The sequence below is a fragment of the Nothoprocta perdicaria genome, unplaced genomic scaffold, assembly GCF_003342845.1.
Source record: "Nothoprocta perdicaria isolate Ctin4 unplaced genomic scaffold, notPer1 scaffold_242, whole genome shotgun sequence".
NCBI lineage: Eukaryota > Metazoa > Chordata > Aves > Tinamiformes > Tinamidae > Nothoprocta > Nothoprocta perdicaria.
Window position 1 is genome coordinate 922275 of NW_020455469.1, and position 16262 is coordinate 938536.

A 16262-nucleotide genomic window follows, 5' to 3' on the forward strand; every position below is an offset into this window, starting at 1 on the left:
AACAAATTAGAAGTTTCAGAGGTAATTTTAAAGACAGCAGAATTCTGAAAGAAGCCAAATCTAAATCTGCATCTACAGCCCAGCAGAAGGATATTCATTTTATAGATATTCACCCTCCTTGTTCCAAATCTGAAAGAGAAGACTTGAATTTCTCATGTCCACAATGAAAACTGTACTGCTAGATATTCTGGAATCATTTATTAAAGAGCCCTCTTGTCTCCCTTTACATTCCTTGGYGATGCAATTGCTACTCATTCCCATTATACTTCTGCAACTATATTTTTTAATATAGGCTCTTACAGGAACACTAACAGTCAACTTTGCACTTGCAATATTTTATTGCTCTTTCTAGCCTCAGTTTCTGTTCCTAAACTTCCTGATTTCCTGCAGTTCTCACAAGAAAAATACTCTTTTCTCCCCAGTCTTCTAAACCCTTCCTTTTTCTGTGCTCTTCCATAAACTAGGGTTTGACAAGTCCATCACTCAAGATCAACTCTGCCCCCACTCAGGACACTCCCCATCTATAGCACCATCATCATTCTGGTCTACTTCTATTGTACACATTACATACTCAGGAGGAGTTTTGCATTTAAGTTCATTTTCTGCTGCTATTATTCCTAATTTTAATTTGGTTGACATTTTTGCTTGAAATTCTGGTACACAATAGCATTTGCTATTCTCTTTTCTTGTGTTTAGCTATGAGACATTCTAGTTGCACCTTTTCTTCAAGCACTATCTCCCTAAAGAAATGCATGAAGCATCTGACTAGTCAAGAAAATTCACTTCAAAGCCACAAGAATTACCAGATAAGTATTATTTAATCAGGTCCATGATATTTTTCCTTCTACATATGTCTRTAATTTGTTTGCAGAGGTTGCATAAGGTTTAACCCTAAGACTCCAATTGTACAAAGATAGTTCAGCTGATACCACACATCAAAAAGCTGAAGGCAGCACCTAAATATTCTACAAAATTTAATTGCTAACTGAAAAGGAGGTTATTTAAAAGAAAGTGTTTTGCTTTGCATTCCCTTAATTGCCTTTATGACAAGAGGGTATTTGATGGTCTATTCAGTTACATTCTTTAGATTTGACCAGCCAAAAAGTTAGAGAAGGTCAATGAAAGCTGAAAACATAATGGGTATACAAGGATAACAAAGGCATCTTCAGTCTCAGTATACTGAGACATACACATCAGCATATTGCTAAATACATCAAAACAAGAGGTGAGCAGTGAAGAATTCAGCTTGCAGAATGAAGAGCATAGAGCAAGAGCTATACATCTTAAAGCATCTGATGTGGGTAAGGCCAGCTTCAAACCACTCCACCAGATTTGGAATGGAAACTGATTCAAAACTACCAATACYGAGCATGAAACCAACTCTCAAGGCAGTAAAACCAACACTTTCTTCCACTGAAATTATACAAAACTAGTGTCACACAACCAAGAGCAATGCTAAAAGACAGCAAGCAGCAGTCAACTGCTAATAGCCTCTCCATAATATAAGTCTCTATCTCCACCTTCCCAGAAAGACAGTGCACTTGCTACTCCTATTTAAGACCAGATGCTTGTTTTGGAACCAAAAACAATTATCTGTTGTGTTTGGCATAGCTCTCATGTTCTTAATGACAATAAATATTTACACTTACTAAAAGCAAAACGTACATTGTTTTGTTACTTCTTGTTCTTTTTCACTTAACAGCAAAATCTAAAGGGGGTAATGTCCTTACAAGGGGCTTGTCTATAAACCATAATACCAGCAGATATTTATACTTAAAACTTTTCACATCCAGATTAAAAAGTTAATTCGTCAAGAAAATAAGCCTTCACACTGTAACAKAAGTGATTCCCTAGGTAATTTTCTCAAGGCAATAAAACACTTCAAACCCAAGTCAAGATGAGTTAACCACCAAAGATTTCATAAAGAGCTAAGACTTCAAGACAACTGCTAAAATGCTGGAAAASCTCAAAGACAACAGTTTCAAAAAAAGCACCATTTTATAACAAGAGACATAACTGACAACCTACTGTTMCTACACAAGTAAAACAAGCAGTTTTCCTACAGCAGGACAAACAGTGGCAGCAAAGAATGCTCCAAAAAACTTAAGTCTATGATGCTATTAAGACTGTTCTACAATCAAAGCCATCAATTTTTACTGGAATGTGTTTAAACTTACTCTGATGACGTGCTCATTTTGGGGAGTTGCTCTTCCATCAGRTGACAGGTTGCTCCTTCAAGTCCAACAGTTTACCTCCGGGTAATAGCACCACAGTTGAGCAGTAAAACTAGAAGAAATATGAAAAGGTCATTAGGGATCTCATTTTTAGTGGATAGTATACCATATAAAAATCTAATACAAGGTTAATTCATTTTCTCATTAACAAAAAGCAAACATATGGAGGAAACTATCAACTCACTCAAAGAACACAACAAATTTCCCATTCTAAGCTTTCTTTTTCCACTTTTATCAGCTACAGTTAGAAAATTTTCGGAGGTATCCAGCAAACAATCTACCTAGAAGACACTGGTGAAAGCAATTCACCACCTGAAAGCAATTCTCCACCAAGCATTGCACCTGCTGTCAAAGAAAGCTTCAGCTGAAGCAGGTAAAACAAACAGCTCCAGGAGGTCATGGGGGATGCTTAAGAACTAACCCTTTGTACCAGAGGAGAACCAGAGACAAGGGGTTTTTTTTGAGCATAAGTATCTTCAAAGAGAAAAAAAACACTACAAAGAGTTCCCAAAACTAAGCTTACATTTTATTTTGAGTATAATAGGGATGTAAAGTGAACATGACATTTGTCAGCCAACATCTGCACTTTGTGYAGAGTACTACATTGCCACAAAAATCAGATGCCGAAGATTTTGTTCTCCATCATCAGATGAAATAAATAATGCTCACCAGAAAGTACTGTTTATGTTTCAATGCACTGTTATAAWTCTGCATCTAGAGAAACACACCATTGTCAGCACGATACTATGTTCCACTTTAGAGAAATCAGGCTGGGGACAAGGCCACCAAGGGTATTTTGCTCCTGCATCAGTATTATTTGCTCAAGTTCACTGTTGTAGCAAACTTTGCCCATTAAGCAGAACAGGAGAGAACAAAATCTTCCTCTTTTCTCTCTTAAAAGAACTAAATGACAAATTCTAACGAGATTCCCCAGCTGAGAACAGGGACATCACAGGTTCTTGCTCTCTGGTGGGACTTCAAAGATGACCACATAGACTGAAATGCAGTATTTGAGACAGGGCCATCTGCAACCAGAAGCAGGTGAATTCTGAGTAAACTGACCACAGGTCCTTATCCCAATTTATCATGCCTATTGGAGGCATCACAAACTATATGATTTACTAATTTGGAAGAAAGAACAGGCTTTTCCTACTGTTGGAAGTAGGATAAGAAAAAAATGGAAGCTATTCAGTTTCTCTCAGAAATAAAAGACTCTTGGCGCATTGCAATGGAAAAAAAATGAAGGACTCATAAAACATAACACAAGTTTTCATACACTCAAGGAATTTTCCAGCTGAAATTGATGGATGATTGAGTTTATGCCCAGGCCCAGTTCATGACCAAATAAATTACAAGATACTTGCTCAGGGCTACACAAGTTTGGATTTCCATGGTGAGCCACCTCTCTGCCTTCACAAAGCCCACAGTACTGTAGGCCATGAGTTTGAACAGGTTGTTTTAATCTTGCATTTAATGTAAAATGTTTAATCTTACATTTAGCCTCAGAGCTCCACCCRCAGAGCTCAGCAGCAGCTCAAGCASRTGGCCATGGCCACAAGGACACAGGGTTTGGAGCTGAGCCTGCCAGGACCTTAGCAAGGCTGCTCTGGAGCAGCAACCTGMACCAGCCTTAACAGCAGCTTGGCCTCCACAACACCCTTTCAAGCAGTAACAGCCTGTGGTTGCAGTAGCTCGTGCAATAACCCAGGCTCACAGATGGTGAGAACCTGTTCCACAGACTGCAATTTTGCCTCATGCCTCTCATTGAAAAGAATTATAAGTCAAGTTAACCTTTGCACTTGCTACTTGCTTTGTGTCTAGTCTCAAAGTATATTTTATGCTCAAATATCATAGAGCAGCCTCAAAGAATAAACCTTACAAGGGAAAGTAATATTATCTTGGTTGCTACACAAATACCTTCTAATATAGTTACTCTTTAAACAAACTATCAGGAAAACAATTACAGCCACCAGAGCTCAGTTACATGCAAACCACTGGAGCTGGCTGAACAACATAGGCTCTCAGTACCCAAATTCCCATTTAACATCCACATAGTATACATATAATCCTATTCTAATCATGAGGGCATATACTTGCACAAGCAAGTTAAGCCCAAACTCAGAGCAAAGCCCTCTTTGAGCTCACACTTCCTGAAACTGTCCCCCAATCACRCAAACAACTTGCTGCTGTGCTATCAAAAGAAGAAACAATCTTGATTCTGCCTAGCTCAATATGAAATGTTCAACATGGAAAAGTAGGGATTCCATAAGATGAGTAGAGTAGGCAAAGTCTACAGGCAAACATGAGTCAGGGCAGCACTGCAAAACAATGAGTGAATTATGTTAGGAACCCCAGGAAAGTCAATATTCCCTTTATTGTTCATTTTCTTCATAAACTGATACAGACCATAAACTGTCCTCTACAGAGCTTGCTTCTATCAGAGAGAAAAGCCAGCTGCATTAAAGCTGAACAATGGGACACTTGTCTTCTGTAAATACTAGCAGAAACAAAAACACTAGCAAGGGTGAGGATTGCATTTAAGCTAAAGGACAGTCACAAGAGAAGGTGGCTATAAACATAACAAATCCAGGTTGGAAATTAAAAGGCTTGAGAAGGGCTTTTGAAATGGTCCCCAGATGTTAGCAGATGGAAAAATAGCTATTTACAAGGTGGAGCTAAAAATTAAAGGAATGCACCCTATTTTCCTGCATTCACAGAACCACATTTCCTTGGCTCCTGTTGTCAGCTGCAACTTCTCTACTTTCAGGCAGGTCAGTAGGCTGCCCTAAATTCAATGTTTGAATCAGTTGTCATTTCTTGCTCTGCTGCTGTGAGTACTGAGGCTGTTTACAGTACATTCCCTGGCCAAAAATCACAGCAATTGCAAGTCTAAATTCATCTCTTGCCACGAGGCAAGAGGTGAAACAGTCTTGTCAAAAGGAGAAATAGAGTATTTTGCCAATAATGAAAATAAAAAATAAAACATGCTACAGTGCCAACACRTACACTGCATATAAAGCCTCATTCTGTGAGCCCCATTCTACAAGGAACTCCTTCAAACTTTACTGACTCTTCTGGATTTTGTCCTGCTGGTTTCCCTACTAGAATTCTCTACTCTTCTTGTGGAAAGAAATTCCTAGTGGCAGGGAAGGAGGATACTGCTTCATCTATAAGCACAGATGTTTCTATATTTCTTCAGTAACCATATTAACACTAATGTTAGCATAATCTCATGATATTGGACAGGTGCCATTAACTGAATATTGGAGGGGCTAAGCATCAAGAACAGCCATTGCAGCCTGTACAGGGCACACCTAGGGAAAGAAATAATGTTTAGAGAAGAGGGTACTGAGAACATATTTTGAGGACAGGTTCTTTACTGCATGACATACTTCACCATTTTTAGTGTCATGACATAGTCCTCCTCCTTTCCCCTCACACCCACCTCATTTCTTCACCCTAAAGTATTGAAAAAACTATTAACTTTATAAAGAATTACTAGTAGCTGTCAGCTTCTCCGTACATGAGTTTGCCTACTAGAGCTAGAAGGATTACACAATAGCACTTTGAGACTGTCAAATCAGCTATAATAGTCTGTTATTTGCAGCAAGAAACAGTTGTCTTTGCTAAAGGGAAAATTTCTTTTATAAAAAGCCCCATTACTGCAGGGACTACCTTGCTTTCATTAATGGCAATAGCCTTAGGTAGTCACTGTCCCTTCTAAATCTCTGGCAACTCCAAGTTCTTAGCCAAAAAAACTTGGAGGAGTTTTAGGAGTTCAGGAATAAATAGGAACTAGCATGGACACTCAAAGCATAAAAAGCCACTTGATCAAATACATGGATAGTTTTAGAATTTCGCTTAAATCCTGATTTCCTAGCACAGTCAAGAACATTCTCCAAAGCTGGCTTAGAAATCCAAGTTCACAGCACAAATTTCAGCACACCTCAACCTCCCCACCGGCAAAAACACTGTTGCAGCTCCAAAACAAATTTAATGAGGAAAAAAATACATGCTATACAAAAATAAAGAGAAATGTAATCCTCCTTACCCCCAGAGTCAATATTAATTCAGAGAAGTGTAAGGATTCAGCATAACTGCAGTTTTCCCCCTCCCCTAGTAGTCTGTTCCCTGCCAACCTAATTCTGACTGCAGTTCACTATCAACAGACTCAGTATTTGGGCTAAAATAACTCAGTAATTGGRCTAAAATAATAATGGGTAAGCTGCTTGAGTAGAGCATAGGGCACAGCAGCTTCCCCATAGACAACACAGGTTTTTATTCAAAACAAGAATTAGAGTTGGGACTTCTAGTAACCTACAGCATTATGTAGAAGCAACAAGTAACTATTATAGAACTACTATAGAATCCCCTTACTAAGCAATAGTTTTATTTTTTAAGAGGAAATCCTCAAACCTCCCATAGATTGTCAATAAAAATAAGGCTGTAATAAGGGTGCCTAGTGTGTCTGGAGCAGTGTTGTCCATAAGCCCCTGTTTCTAAGTGATATCTCTTTCTTACCTCTCCAAACCCTCAATAAGTCAAGTTTACTGCTGTTCATTTAGCCATCTAGCAGGTCCTGGATTGGTTTTCTTCAGATACAGGGCATCGTGAAGGCTTCTCAGCTGTTCTAGCACTTTCCCTCTTTTGGTTTATAGCAACCAACAAACCAGACACCCAATAGCAGCTGTGCTTTTGTTGGTGATTATGGCACACCTTCTAGCACAGCTTTTGGGGAACTTAGACCTRTCCTTTCCTGGAGGCAACACTTAACAAGTGGCCAGCTCTGCAGGAGCTATCAACAGCAATGGAGCTAAGCACATGGGCAGGGAAAATGAACAAGGCAAAGTGTTTACCTTATGAACAAGCACCTTGCAGGAACATCTTTAGCCACAGGCACCACATGTATTACATAAAGGGCCTTTCAGATTTGTTAAACAAGAGCTGTAGCCTTGCAGAACTCCCAAGCAGACRGAGCTCTGAATCACAAACAGCTTACAAGCCTTAATAACAAGCTTGTACAGCAGAGTAACTAACAAAAACCCCAGGCAGCYCTGGTTGGGAACACACGAGGCCTCAGAGAGGGTAAGACCACRAGAACCCAAGCACCTCTTCACAAGCCTCACACCACAGTCAGCAGTTTCAAACAAACAAAGCAAGGAAAGATCAGCAAAATGAACCGAGACAGACACAGCCAGGTTCACTATCCTGCTGCCAAAACTCTGTTGGAGTAAAAACCTCTGGGAGATACAAAATCCCCTTTAATCAAACCAAAATAACCTACCTGCAGCAACACCAACCAGGAGCTCCAACAGCAGAGGTGCCCCCTGAAGAAGAGGCCAGCTCCCTCCACAGGTGCTATTAATACTCGTTAGCAAATGAGTGCAGACTTGAGTGGCAGTCAGCACTGGCCAATAGGAAGCCCAGGTAGCTAATTATCGTTAAAGGTGTGAGCACAGGTGGGCACATGGCTCAGTAATGGCCGAGGAGGCCTGTACACGTTCCTCAGGTCACTCCCTTGGTTCTTTGTCAATATTGGTGAAACAAATACCAGATTTGAAATCTCTTTTGTCAACTGAGAGATCAATAAAAAATATGGGGCTGCCATAGCTCAGAGCACACACCTTTTTTGTTGTATTAAGCCACTTTTTCAGTAGATATTTCCCAAGCATTGGGAATCCTGTGTTACAAATGATGCCCACGGGTTTTCTGTGTGTGTATTCATGACTTTTTTCTAGATCACCAACAGTAATCAGCAGTAACAGTAGCAGTGAGCTAAGTTGCTCTTATGGACCGAAGCATGAGAAGTGGGCTCCTGTGCCAAGGAAAAGCTGGAGGCTGGAGTGGAAACCTCAAAGCCTCTTAGGAAGAGTGTAAACACACACAATATGGGACAAATACTGGAGATGGAGGAGTAAACTAAGATAACAGCACACAATTTTTCTTCTTTTCTCCAGTAATGTACTGATTCAGCAAAATGAAGGGTGACAGAGCTTAGTACCAATTAGCAATTATCACGGGAACAGTGGGAACAGTGGAAAGGTACATGGATAGTGCAGTAGGCTTAAAAGTGGCATCCAGGCAAACAGGCAGCTCTTGACTATATCTATTCACGTCTGGTCAAACCGATATGCTGAGCGTGTGGCAAATTCTGTTTAAGTATCTTTTGTTGGGATGTTGCTTCATGGAAAACAAAGTTTCTCCTGAAAGCAGTAGTGYAAATGTGAAAGCTTATGGAGTGGCCAGTGAGCGAGTAAATAATTCATTTTGAAAGGAGGGAAAAATAAGCAACATTTACTTGCATCATTCTAGTTGTGAACAAGAAATKATATGAATTCCCAAGGTTCCCATTCCTACTGTATATCCTAAGAGGCATGAAGTCAGTATATTGAGGGTATGGCAACACACATTATAATTTTCTTTCAGAATTCGAAAGGCTCTTGGAAATGGCTGAAGAAAATGCTAAGAGTTATGAAAAGATTTTCAGTGACATTAATGGAAGTTTTGTCCATTTCATAGCATGTTTAACATGTATAAGAAAAAATAGCGAAAACAAAAGCATGTGGGTTGGGTTTTCCTCATTGCTGAGCCCAGCTGCTGAGAAAGGATGAGAGAGGACCCTTTGCAGGACCTGTTTGGAGTTGGAGATYTTTTCTTTGATGAAAGAAGAGATGAAAAATACCTGCTTTTCCCTGATAGTCCATCGGACCAAGATGGAGATGACTTCTGAATCACATTGTCAAAAAGACTGCTGTTCCAAATTATGAAGACTTTCCTCCAAATCCTTCATCCATTGGACTATTGATTTTAAGACCTTTGTTTTCGAAGTTGCCTTCTCTGCTTCTTAGAAAATTTGCTCTTTTTTTTTTCAGTTTAAAGGCATTACTGAATTTTCCTAAAAATACTGTCAAGCTAGTTGTAGCACCCAGAATTTGATTGTCAAAACACGGTTAGCAATGAGATTCTAATTAGATTGTGATACTTAAGCCTGGTGTGAAAAGGGTCAGTCTCTTAATCGTGTTAGGCTTTGACGAGATTACCGAGTGACTTTTTCCTCTTTACAGACCCTGCACTAAGAGCCACTTCTCGTTAAGTAGATTGCAACATTAAATGTAACTCGATAAAATGTTGGCACATTGTGCTGTGTTAAGTATAGAATCACACCCAAAWTTTATTCGTTTTGTAACCCCAACAACACTGGCTTGCAGTATGAAAAAGGGCATCCCACACGTACATCTCCTAGAATAAACTCTTGGCATCATCACAGATGTCCAATTAAACAAGTACTGTGAATTCTAACAGGATTTTATTCTCCTTCCAGACTTCAACTGCAGAGGCAAATTCACACACACACAAAAAAAATCCAACCTCCCCTACCTCTAAATTCTGACACCCAATGAGTTTTCTTTAACTTGCTGCTTTCTGTAGGCCATAAATAACAGATAAAGAGCATTTCTTTCCCACTTGTACTATAATTGCCACTCTAACCCCATGCAAAGTGAGGGTGGCAGGAAAATGAGCAACACTCCTGCTGTTAGGGAAGAGGCAAAGGGAAAGAGGAAGTTTGGAGATATAAATATGTAGCCTAGAGGATGTGTGGGCTAAAGCTTACAAACTGCTGTTCTCCTTTCACATTCCTCTCCTTTCCCTGGTCCCCCATACTGACTTCTCAGTCATATTTTTCAACCTTTTTTCATGTTTATTCATGGACGTCAAAAAATGCCATATTTTAAGAACAAAGGTCAGAGTATAAATTGATCTCTCTGATTTTTCATGTAAGTTTACATCTGTGGGGTCAAGGAGTCATCGAAGAAAAGAGATCTCTAAACATTACAGAAGAATAACCTACATTCTGCAAAGCTGCTCTTCTGTGCTGCCAAGYACCCACTGTGGGCTGGCTGGGAAGGCCAAAGGAATGGAAGGCATGAGATGGCAGAAGATGCAAATACCAGAATCAGATTTAGCTGTAGTGGAATGTTTCACTTCCAAGAAAATAGGGCATATTTTCAGCGTGTGCTCTTGGTGTGCATGACCTGGTATTGCAGGTGCTGAGCTCCGCCAATACTGTTTATCCAATTATGTGTGTTTTATGGTGGTTTCCATTTGTTGTTGAAATAACAGCTCCCAGAAAGCAGAAGGTTAGATGGCACGTTCTCTCCCCAAAAGAAGGAAGTGAAAGATGCCTGTTGAAATCTAAGAGGAATGGGAATTAAGCTGAGCCTACATAAGAGGCAGGACAGAGGCAGGACGAAACATAAAGTTTGCCCGTATTTTACTTTCAGTGTGTCCATTTCAGTAGGTGTCTCCAGTTAGTCCTTCTGAGGTGAGACGTATATCCATAAATGCAGGCAAGTTGTTGAAAAATGTAATGAATGGAGCACAGCTAAACACAGTAATGAAAAGCAGAGCTGAAGCCACTCTGACAAGACAAGAGTCGTGCTAGCTTCAAGTCCATAAACAATAAACAGGGCCGTGCTTCACCCCAGCACAGCTGGCCTCCGAGGAAGCTAATTGTGCTTGTCCTTGAAAGAGAAAAGAGCAGATAAGCCACAAAGAGTTGTGYTGTGGGAACAGCTTGTATGGACTCTGGTGAAGGACATGAAAGGAGCCAACTAAAAATACATTTAATACTGTGCATAGCTAGCTTATTTTGATGAGGACTATTTACATATTCCACTTAGATCTTTAATGTTTCTGTGTTTAATTTCTTTTTTTTTTTTTAAGCCTCAACAATTGTATCTTTTTTGACTGCTTTTTTTTATCAAATAGAAACCAATTYAAAGTATTTAATCATAGCTGTAAATTTAACAGAGGAGCCCAGATTCATTCTTATGCTTAGGAAATTGTTTCAGATGAAATGTGTAACAACAAAATCCTATGTATTTGGCTACATAAAGAGGACAACAGCTTTTGCAAAGTAATGAATTCATTTGGCTTCCTACATGTATTAAGTCTTGAATTTAGAATTTGTGCTTCTCAATTTTAAGCTGTAATTCTGAAGATCCTTACTCTTGTTTATTAGTCTGCACAATGGAAATATTCTTGCACTAAGTATGAAAAACAGCAATTRGTGAAAGGTGTTCACTCAACTTTTGTGTTCCAGTTTGCTATGGAAAAGAGCTTTTTTAAAGCATCCTATTTTGAAATGTAAGCACTTGGGTCAGGTTGGAAGAAGAAGTTGTCTCCACTGAGGTTCACTGCCCTGGGCCTCCTGCAGCAGTGCCAAGGACAGGCCAACCCCAACTTGCAGAAGTCTGGAGAAGGTTCTCCTCAAGCTCCTGCAGCATATTCCCTGCACCATGAATGCTATGGCTCAAATCGCTCCATACTTTGCTTTATTTGAACCTTGAAGATTGCCTTGTATCTGGAGGCAGGGACAATATTGTGTCTTCCTGGTATTTTTCTGGTGCGGGAAGGGAGTATGGAGAGTTTGGGGAACCTCTTAGTCTGGAGCTGACAGGCAAAATACAAGGTGAATTGTGTATTTTGGGCCAACATGTAAATGCTTAAAAGCATCATTTTTATGAGGCCTGGCCTTTCCGRACATGCATCTTCTATCTTGCATCTAACACAGAAGTTTAATCAGCATAATATGACCCTGCTGACAAAAGGCACGGTCCCTTCACCCTGCCAACAGTTTGCACTGCTGCCACCCTTCCATGGCTGCAGGCTGAGGCCAGTTATTAGTCTGATCTTACTAAAACTAACTCGGCTTCTGAAAATGCTCRGTCATCTGCTCTGGATCACTGCATGGCCACACGACTGCCTGTGCCAGCAAAATGTGGCRGTGGGAGGACACCTGAGACAAGAGGAGGCAGGAGCGAGCAGAGAGGACTTTCYTTCAGGAGCTGGGACAAGTTCTGTGATTATGTGATTGAAAAGTGCTGGTGAAATTCCCTGGATCTGTGAGAAGAGCCCAGGGCAAGACAAATGGCTGCCTATCTGGCACTAGAAACATAGGCCTCTTCTGGGTCAGGTGAAAGGAACTGGGTCTAAGCGCTGGACTAGCAATGCTGATACACAGGTACTATATTACTGATCTGCCAGTGAACACCTGGCCGTCACTGGTGGGACACTCAGGCCTTTTCCCTACATGGTGTCAAGTACTGGCCGCTGTCCTCGGTGGCAGACAAGATGGCAGAGAGGACTAAAGGGACAACCTCAGCCAAAGCCCTGGGCAATTGGGGCATCTCCACTTGCCACTCAGCTTAGCCAGGTGGCTGTTACCTCACAGGGGCCTCTTTGGTCACCCTTTTGCCTATCTCTCCCTCAGATGGGCCCACCTAAGTGTCCCGCCGCTCCAGCACCAGGACAGGCTGCCTCAGGGGCCGGGACAGCCGCGCAGGCTGCAGGAGCCGGCCAGGCCTCAGTGCTCGCAGCAGCAGCGAGGCCGTCCCACATGGCGCTCGGCACCGAAACCCCAGCCTTTAGCCTTCATTTCAGGTGTAGAAACAGCTATTTTTGGTGACAGAGCACAGGAACGGGTTGCCAAGAGAGGCTGTGGAGTCTCTTCCTCCGGAGATCTTCCAAACCCACCTGGGCGCAGTCCTGTGTGACAAGCTCTAGGTGACCCTGCRAGTGCAGGGAGGTTGGACTAGAAGATCTCTAYGAGYCTCTTGCAACCTCAGCCATTCTGTGATTCTGTGTCCAGATGATCTCTCAAGGTCCCTTCCAACCTTAAGCACTCCGTGATTCTATGATTTTGGCCAGATATTGTCAACCCAAGATCATTTAGTCTGTAGACCAGTGGCAGGGGGCATCACGTCCACAGAGCTGTAGTAAGGAATGTGACTGTTAGGGATGATTTTCTTCAACAACTACCTCACCTATTAGACCACGCTGTGGTTCTTAGTGCTCTCTGACGTGGCAAACACAGAGTGACGTGGCACCTCTCACCAGGGAAAACCAGCACTCGGTGCTGGCAGGATCTGCCTCCCACCAGGGCCAGCGGCTGTGCGGGATGAGGATCCCTCCGGACTGGAAAGGGAACTTTTRACCTCAGGACGCAGCACGAGGCATTTCCTTCTTTCCCCAGGGAACTGCTGAAGAAGCCAACATTACTGTGGCTGACGCAGGGGAGAAAATGAGACGGAGGGACGAGAAGGATGCATTGTTTAAATGGAAATGTTTTAATTTACCGCATTGCACTTCCTATCAGCGCATCTAGAATGCAAAGAAGTACTGGTTATATGAGTAAYATGAAAAATTACCACTCAACTTTAATTTACAAATAACCTGGGAAACTGSTGTGGTATTTCTTCGATCTAAGGACGCAGCAAATGAGGCATCTTAGTGCCCTCTGGTGGACTTTAGTCTCCAAAGCAAAATATATTTTATAGAACATCTTAACATTGTGAGGGCTAAGCTAGGCGAGCAACATACTGCTCCGTATAGAAACGTCTTGCATTGCAGCCAAGTTAATCCTACATGCCATACGATATGCCAAATTATTCATCTACCTTGCACCAAGTAACCTCTAAAAACCCAGTCTAATATAAGGATATTCTAATGCTGATGTTGAAAACTTAGAGAAGGCCCCAGCAGATTATTTAGTCAGGCAGTAGATGGCACTGAAATCCTGCTAATGTCACCCAAATGCATGACATTTCATGAGGAATAAGTGTATGTATTTGTCAGCATGATCGTATTAGACATATRCATGTGGTAAAGGGAATAATCTCATAGGTGGTCCTATAAAAGACTGAATAAACAATACCACTCCTATRGAAATGTTTGAGTGTCTTAACTGTCATGATTGCTGTAGATTTGCACACTACTGCTCAGTCCTTGGTGTTAAAAAAAAATAAAAATTAGCCCAATTCTTTACAAACAGTGCATAATGTACAAACAACAAAAAAGCTGTATTCTTCCCCTTTCTTTTAAGGCGTCAGTGAGGTGAATTGTGCTTTTCAAAGCTTATCCATTACAGAACATTCAACATGGTCTTCTGCAAGTGCAATAAGGAAGAGGATAAAAAGGTAGAGTTGTCAAAAGCATTTATTTTCTATTATTTTGTTCTTACACAAAAGATCTAGCCAGTTCTTCAGATTCCYGCCTTACAGCACTGTTATCATTAAATATGTCTGAATATGACTATGTCAAGTATATGCCTGTGAAGCCAACTGCTTGATAGCAGGCTTGTTGTCCATTAAGTTGGGGAAAAAAAACCTGCAGTGCCAGCCTCCATGTTTCACATACACCAAATAGTAGGAACACGTGCATCAGAAAATGCCTCAGTCCCATCTTTCTTCCCACACTTCTTATCAACCCCGGAAAGCGAATTATCCATTACAGGGGACKACTGCTTTCCTATTCAGCGCTGTACATGGGAAGGGGGTGACAATTTGTGTTCAGTTGTACTGAAGTAGGTAGAGGTGGGGCAGCTCCTATTAAATAAGGCAGTAACTCCAGAGCCCTGAGCTCCACAGGGCAGAAGTGGGGCCGTTTTGGGGGCACAGAGGCACCCCTGCCCACACTGCCCCACTGCGGCCAGGCCACGGCGGCTCCGCACAGCAAGGGCCCCAGCCCCTATTCCCAAGGGATCCACCAGAGCACACAGAGCAGAGAATAGGGTCAGACCGTATGCAACGTTTTATTGAAAAAATACGAATGTTCTGTACATAAAGTACAACTCAATGGGCTTGATAAAATCTCCGGAGACTTATTGGTTAATAAAAGGTCTTCTTTTCTTCTTTTTCCTCTACGGACATAAAGCATAGAGTGAAGCAGCAGGTCCCCCGTATTGTGCAAGTGCAGTCCCATCGCTGTGTGCAGCTCTACACACTGGGCTCCAGCAAGCTCAATGTACTTTGATGGATGGTCTGCAAGAAATTTAAAGCATGGAAGAACTGCACACGACTGGTCCTTCAATCCACTGATGATTCAAAATTTATTATGAAATCTCTGTAGTTCTGCATCTGCGTATCCAATATTTCTGACAAATAAATACAAAAATAAATAGGGATCTGGCCTCACAGAACCTCAAGTCTCAGAAGCAACACAGTTTGTAGCAAGCTACATACATAATTTCAACTATATCAACATAATTTATTTAAATCTCTATCAATAAATGTATTAAAAGTATAAATCCTTAATCCAATACTGAGAGTTTAGTTCTGGAAATAAACCCAGAAAAACAAAAGCTTTTTCAGTCCTCTTACAATTTAGTGTGTTTTTTTAGAAAACGCTTTATAGCTGAACTTCAGCAGAAACTAGCTGCTATATAATGTAATTCTATCCCCCAAACCTAATATAAAAAGCTTTTAAAATCTTTTTACAGTAACTGACTTTCATGTCCTAACTTTACATACAGTTACTAAAAATACTGCACATAGCAGCGTTGTCTAAAAATAGGTTTAGTGTTAAAACTACATGCACAAATGCCAGAGTACCGAAGCAGAAACTAAATAATGTGGCAGATTCACAATTAACTTGTGTTGCTAATTGGATGGTGTAGCAATACTGCAGTCTCAAAGATATGTATGTTGCAGATGGAAAGACAATGAATAGGACTGGATGAGGAGAAAGTTAGGCAAAAAAACCTTTTTTTCTTCTCCATTTAAAACTGGAATGTCCTTTATCACCAAGAAGTGTTAGGAGCTCGTACAATCATCACAATCAGGAGTAAATCGTGATAACTTCTCGGCCGCCTCCTCTAACAAGCAAGACTCTCTCCAAGCCCTCAGTCAAGACTTCAAGGAACTCCATGTCTGTTTCAGTAAAGTTAAGGACAAAAGTAAGGGTAAAAACCAAACACAGAATGATTACCCCTTCTTACAAAACATAATAATAAAGCTGCACATGCAGAATGTACCACCCTCACCAAAAACCTGTGAATATTTCCTAGCTTTCACTTACTGCAGCACAKGAGAATTTTCCTCATGGCAAATTTTGAGAAATCTTTTTTTTTTTTTTTTCCAGCTACTCAAACTATTTGTAGTTAAAAATATTTTAAAATGTTTATATTGCAAAACAGATGAGTTTAAAATGTACTGCTTGACTAACATGTGATATCTTGACTARCATCTG

General features: G+C 40.9%; 1 protein-coding gene and 1 long non-coding RNA gene across 4 annotated transcripts in view; both read right to left on the reverse strand.

The window, feature by feature from the left end:
• LOC112947682 overlaps positions 1–7565 on the reverse strand; it is a 30361-nt gene extending 22796 nt beyond the window's left edge. The window contains exons 1-2 of the long non-coding RNA XR_003249458.1: positions 7519–7565; positions 2178–2286 (exon numbers count right to left, since the gene is read on the reverse strand). This is a non-coding gene — a long non-coding RNA (uncharacterized LOC112947682). The remainder of the gene's footprint in view (positions 1–2177; positions 2287–7518) is intronic.
• Positions 7566–14813: 7248 nt separating this feature from the next.
• SLC12A4 (solute carrier family 12 member 4) overlaps positions 14814–16262 on the reverse strand; it is a 38429-nt gene continuing 36980 nt past the window's right edge. For 2 of the 3 annotated variants that reach the window (XM_026039807.1, XM_026039806.1), the window contains one exon: positions 15033–15943. In XM_026039807.1, the coding sequence (XP_025895592.1) occupies positions 15852–15943 (92 nt within the window). In that variant the 3' untranslated portion in view covers positions 15033–15851. Of the gene's footprint in view, positions 15944–16262 lie in introns of all 3 variants that reach the window. The other variant, XR_003249457.1, reaches the window with a different exon arrangement.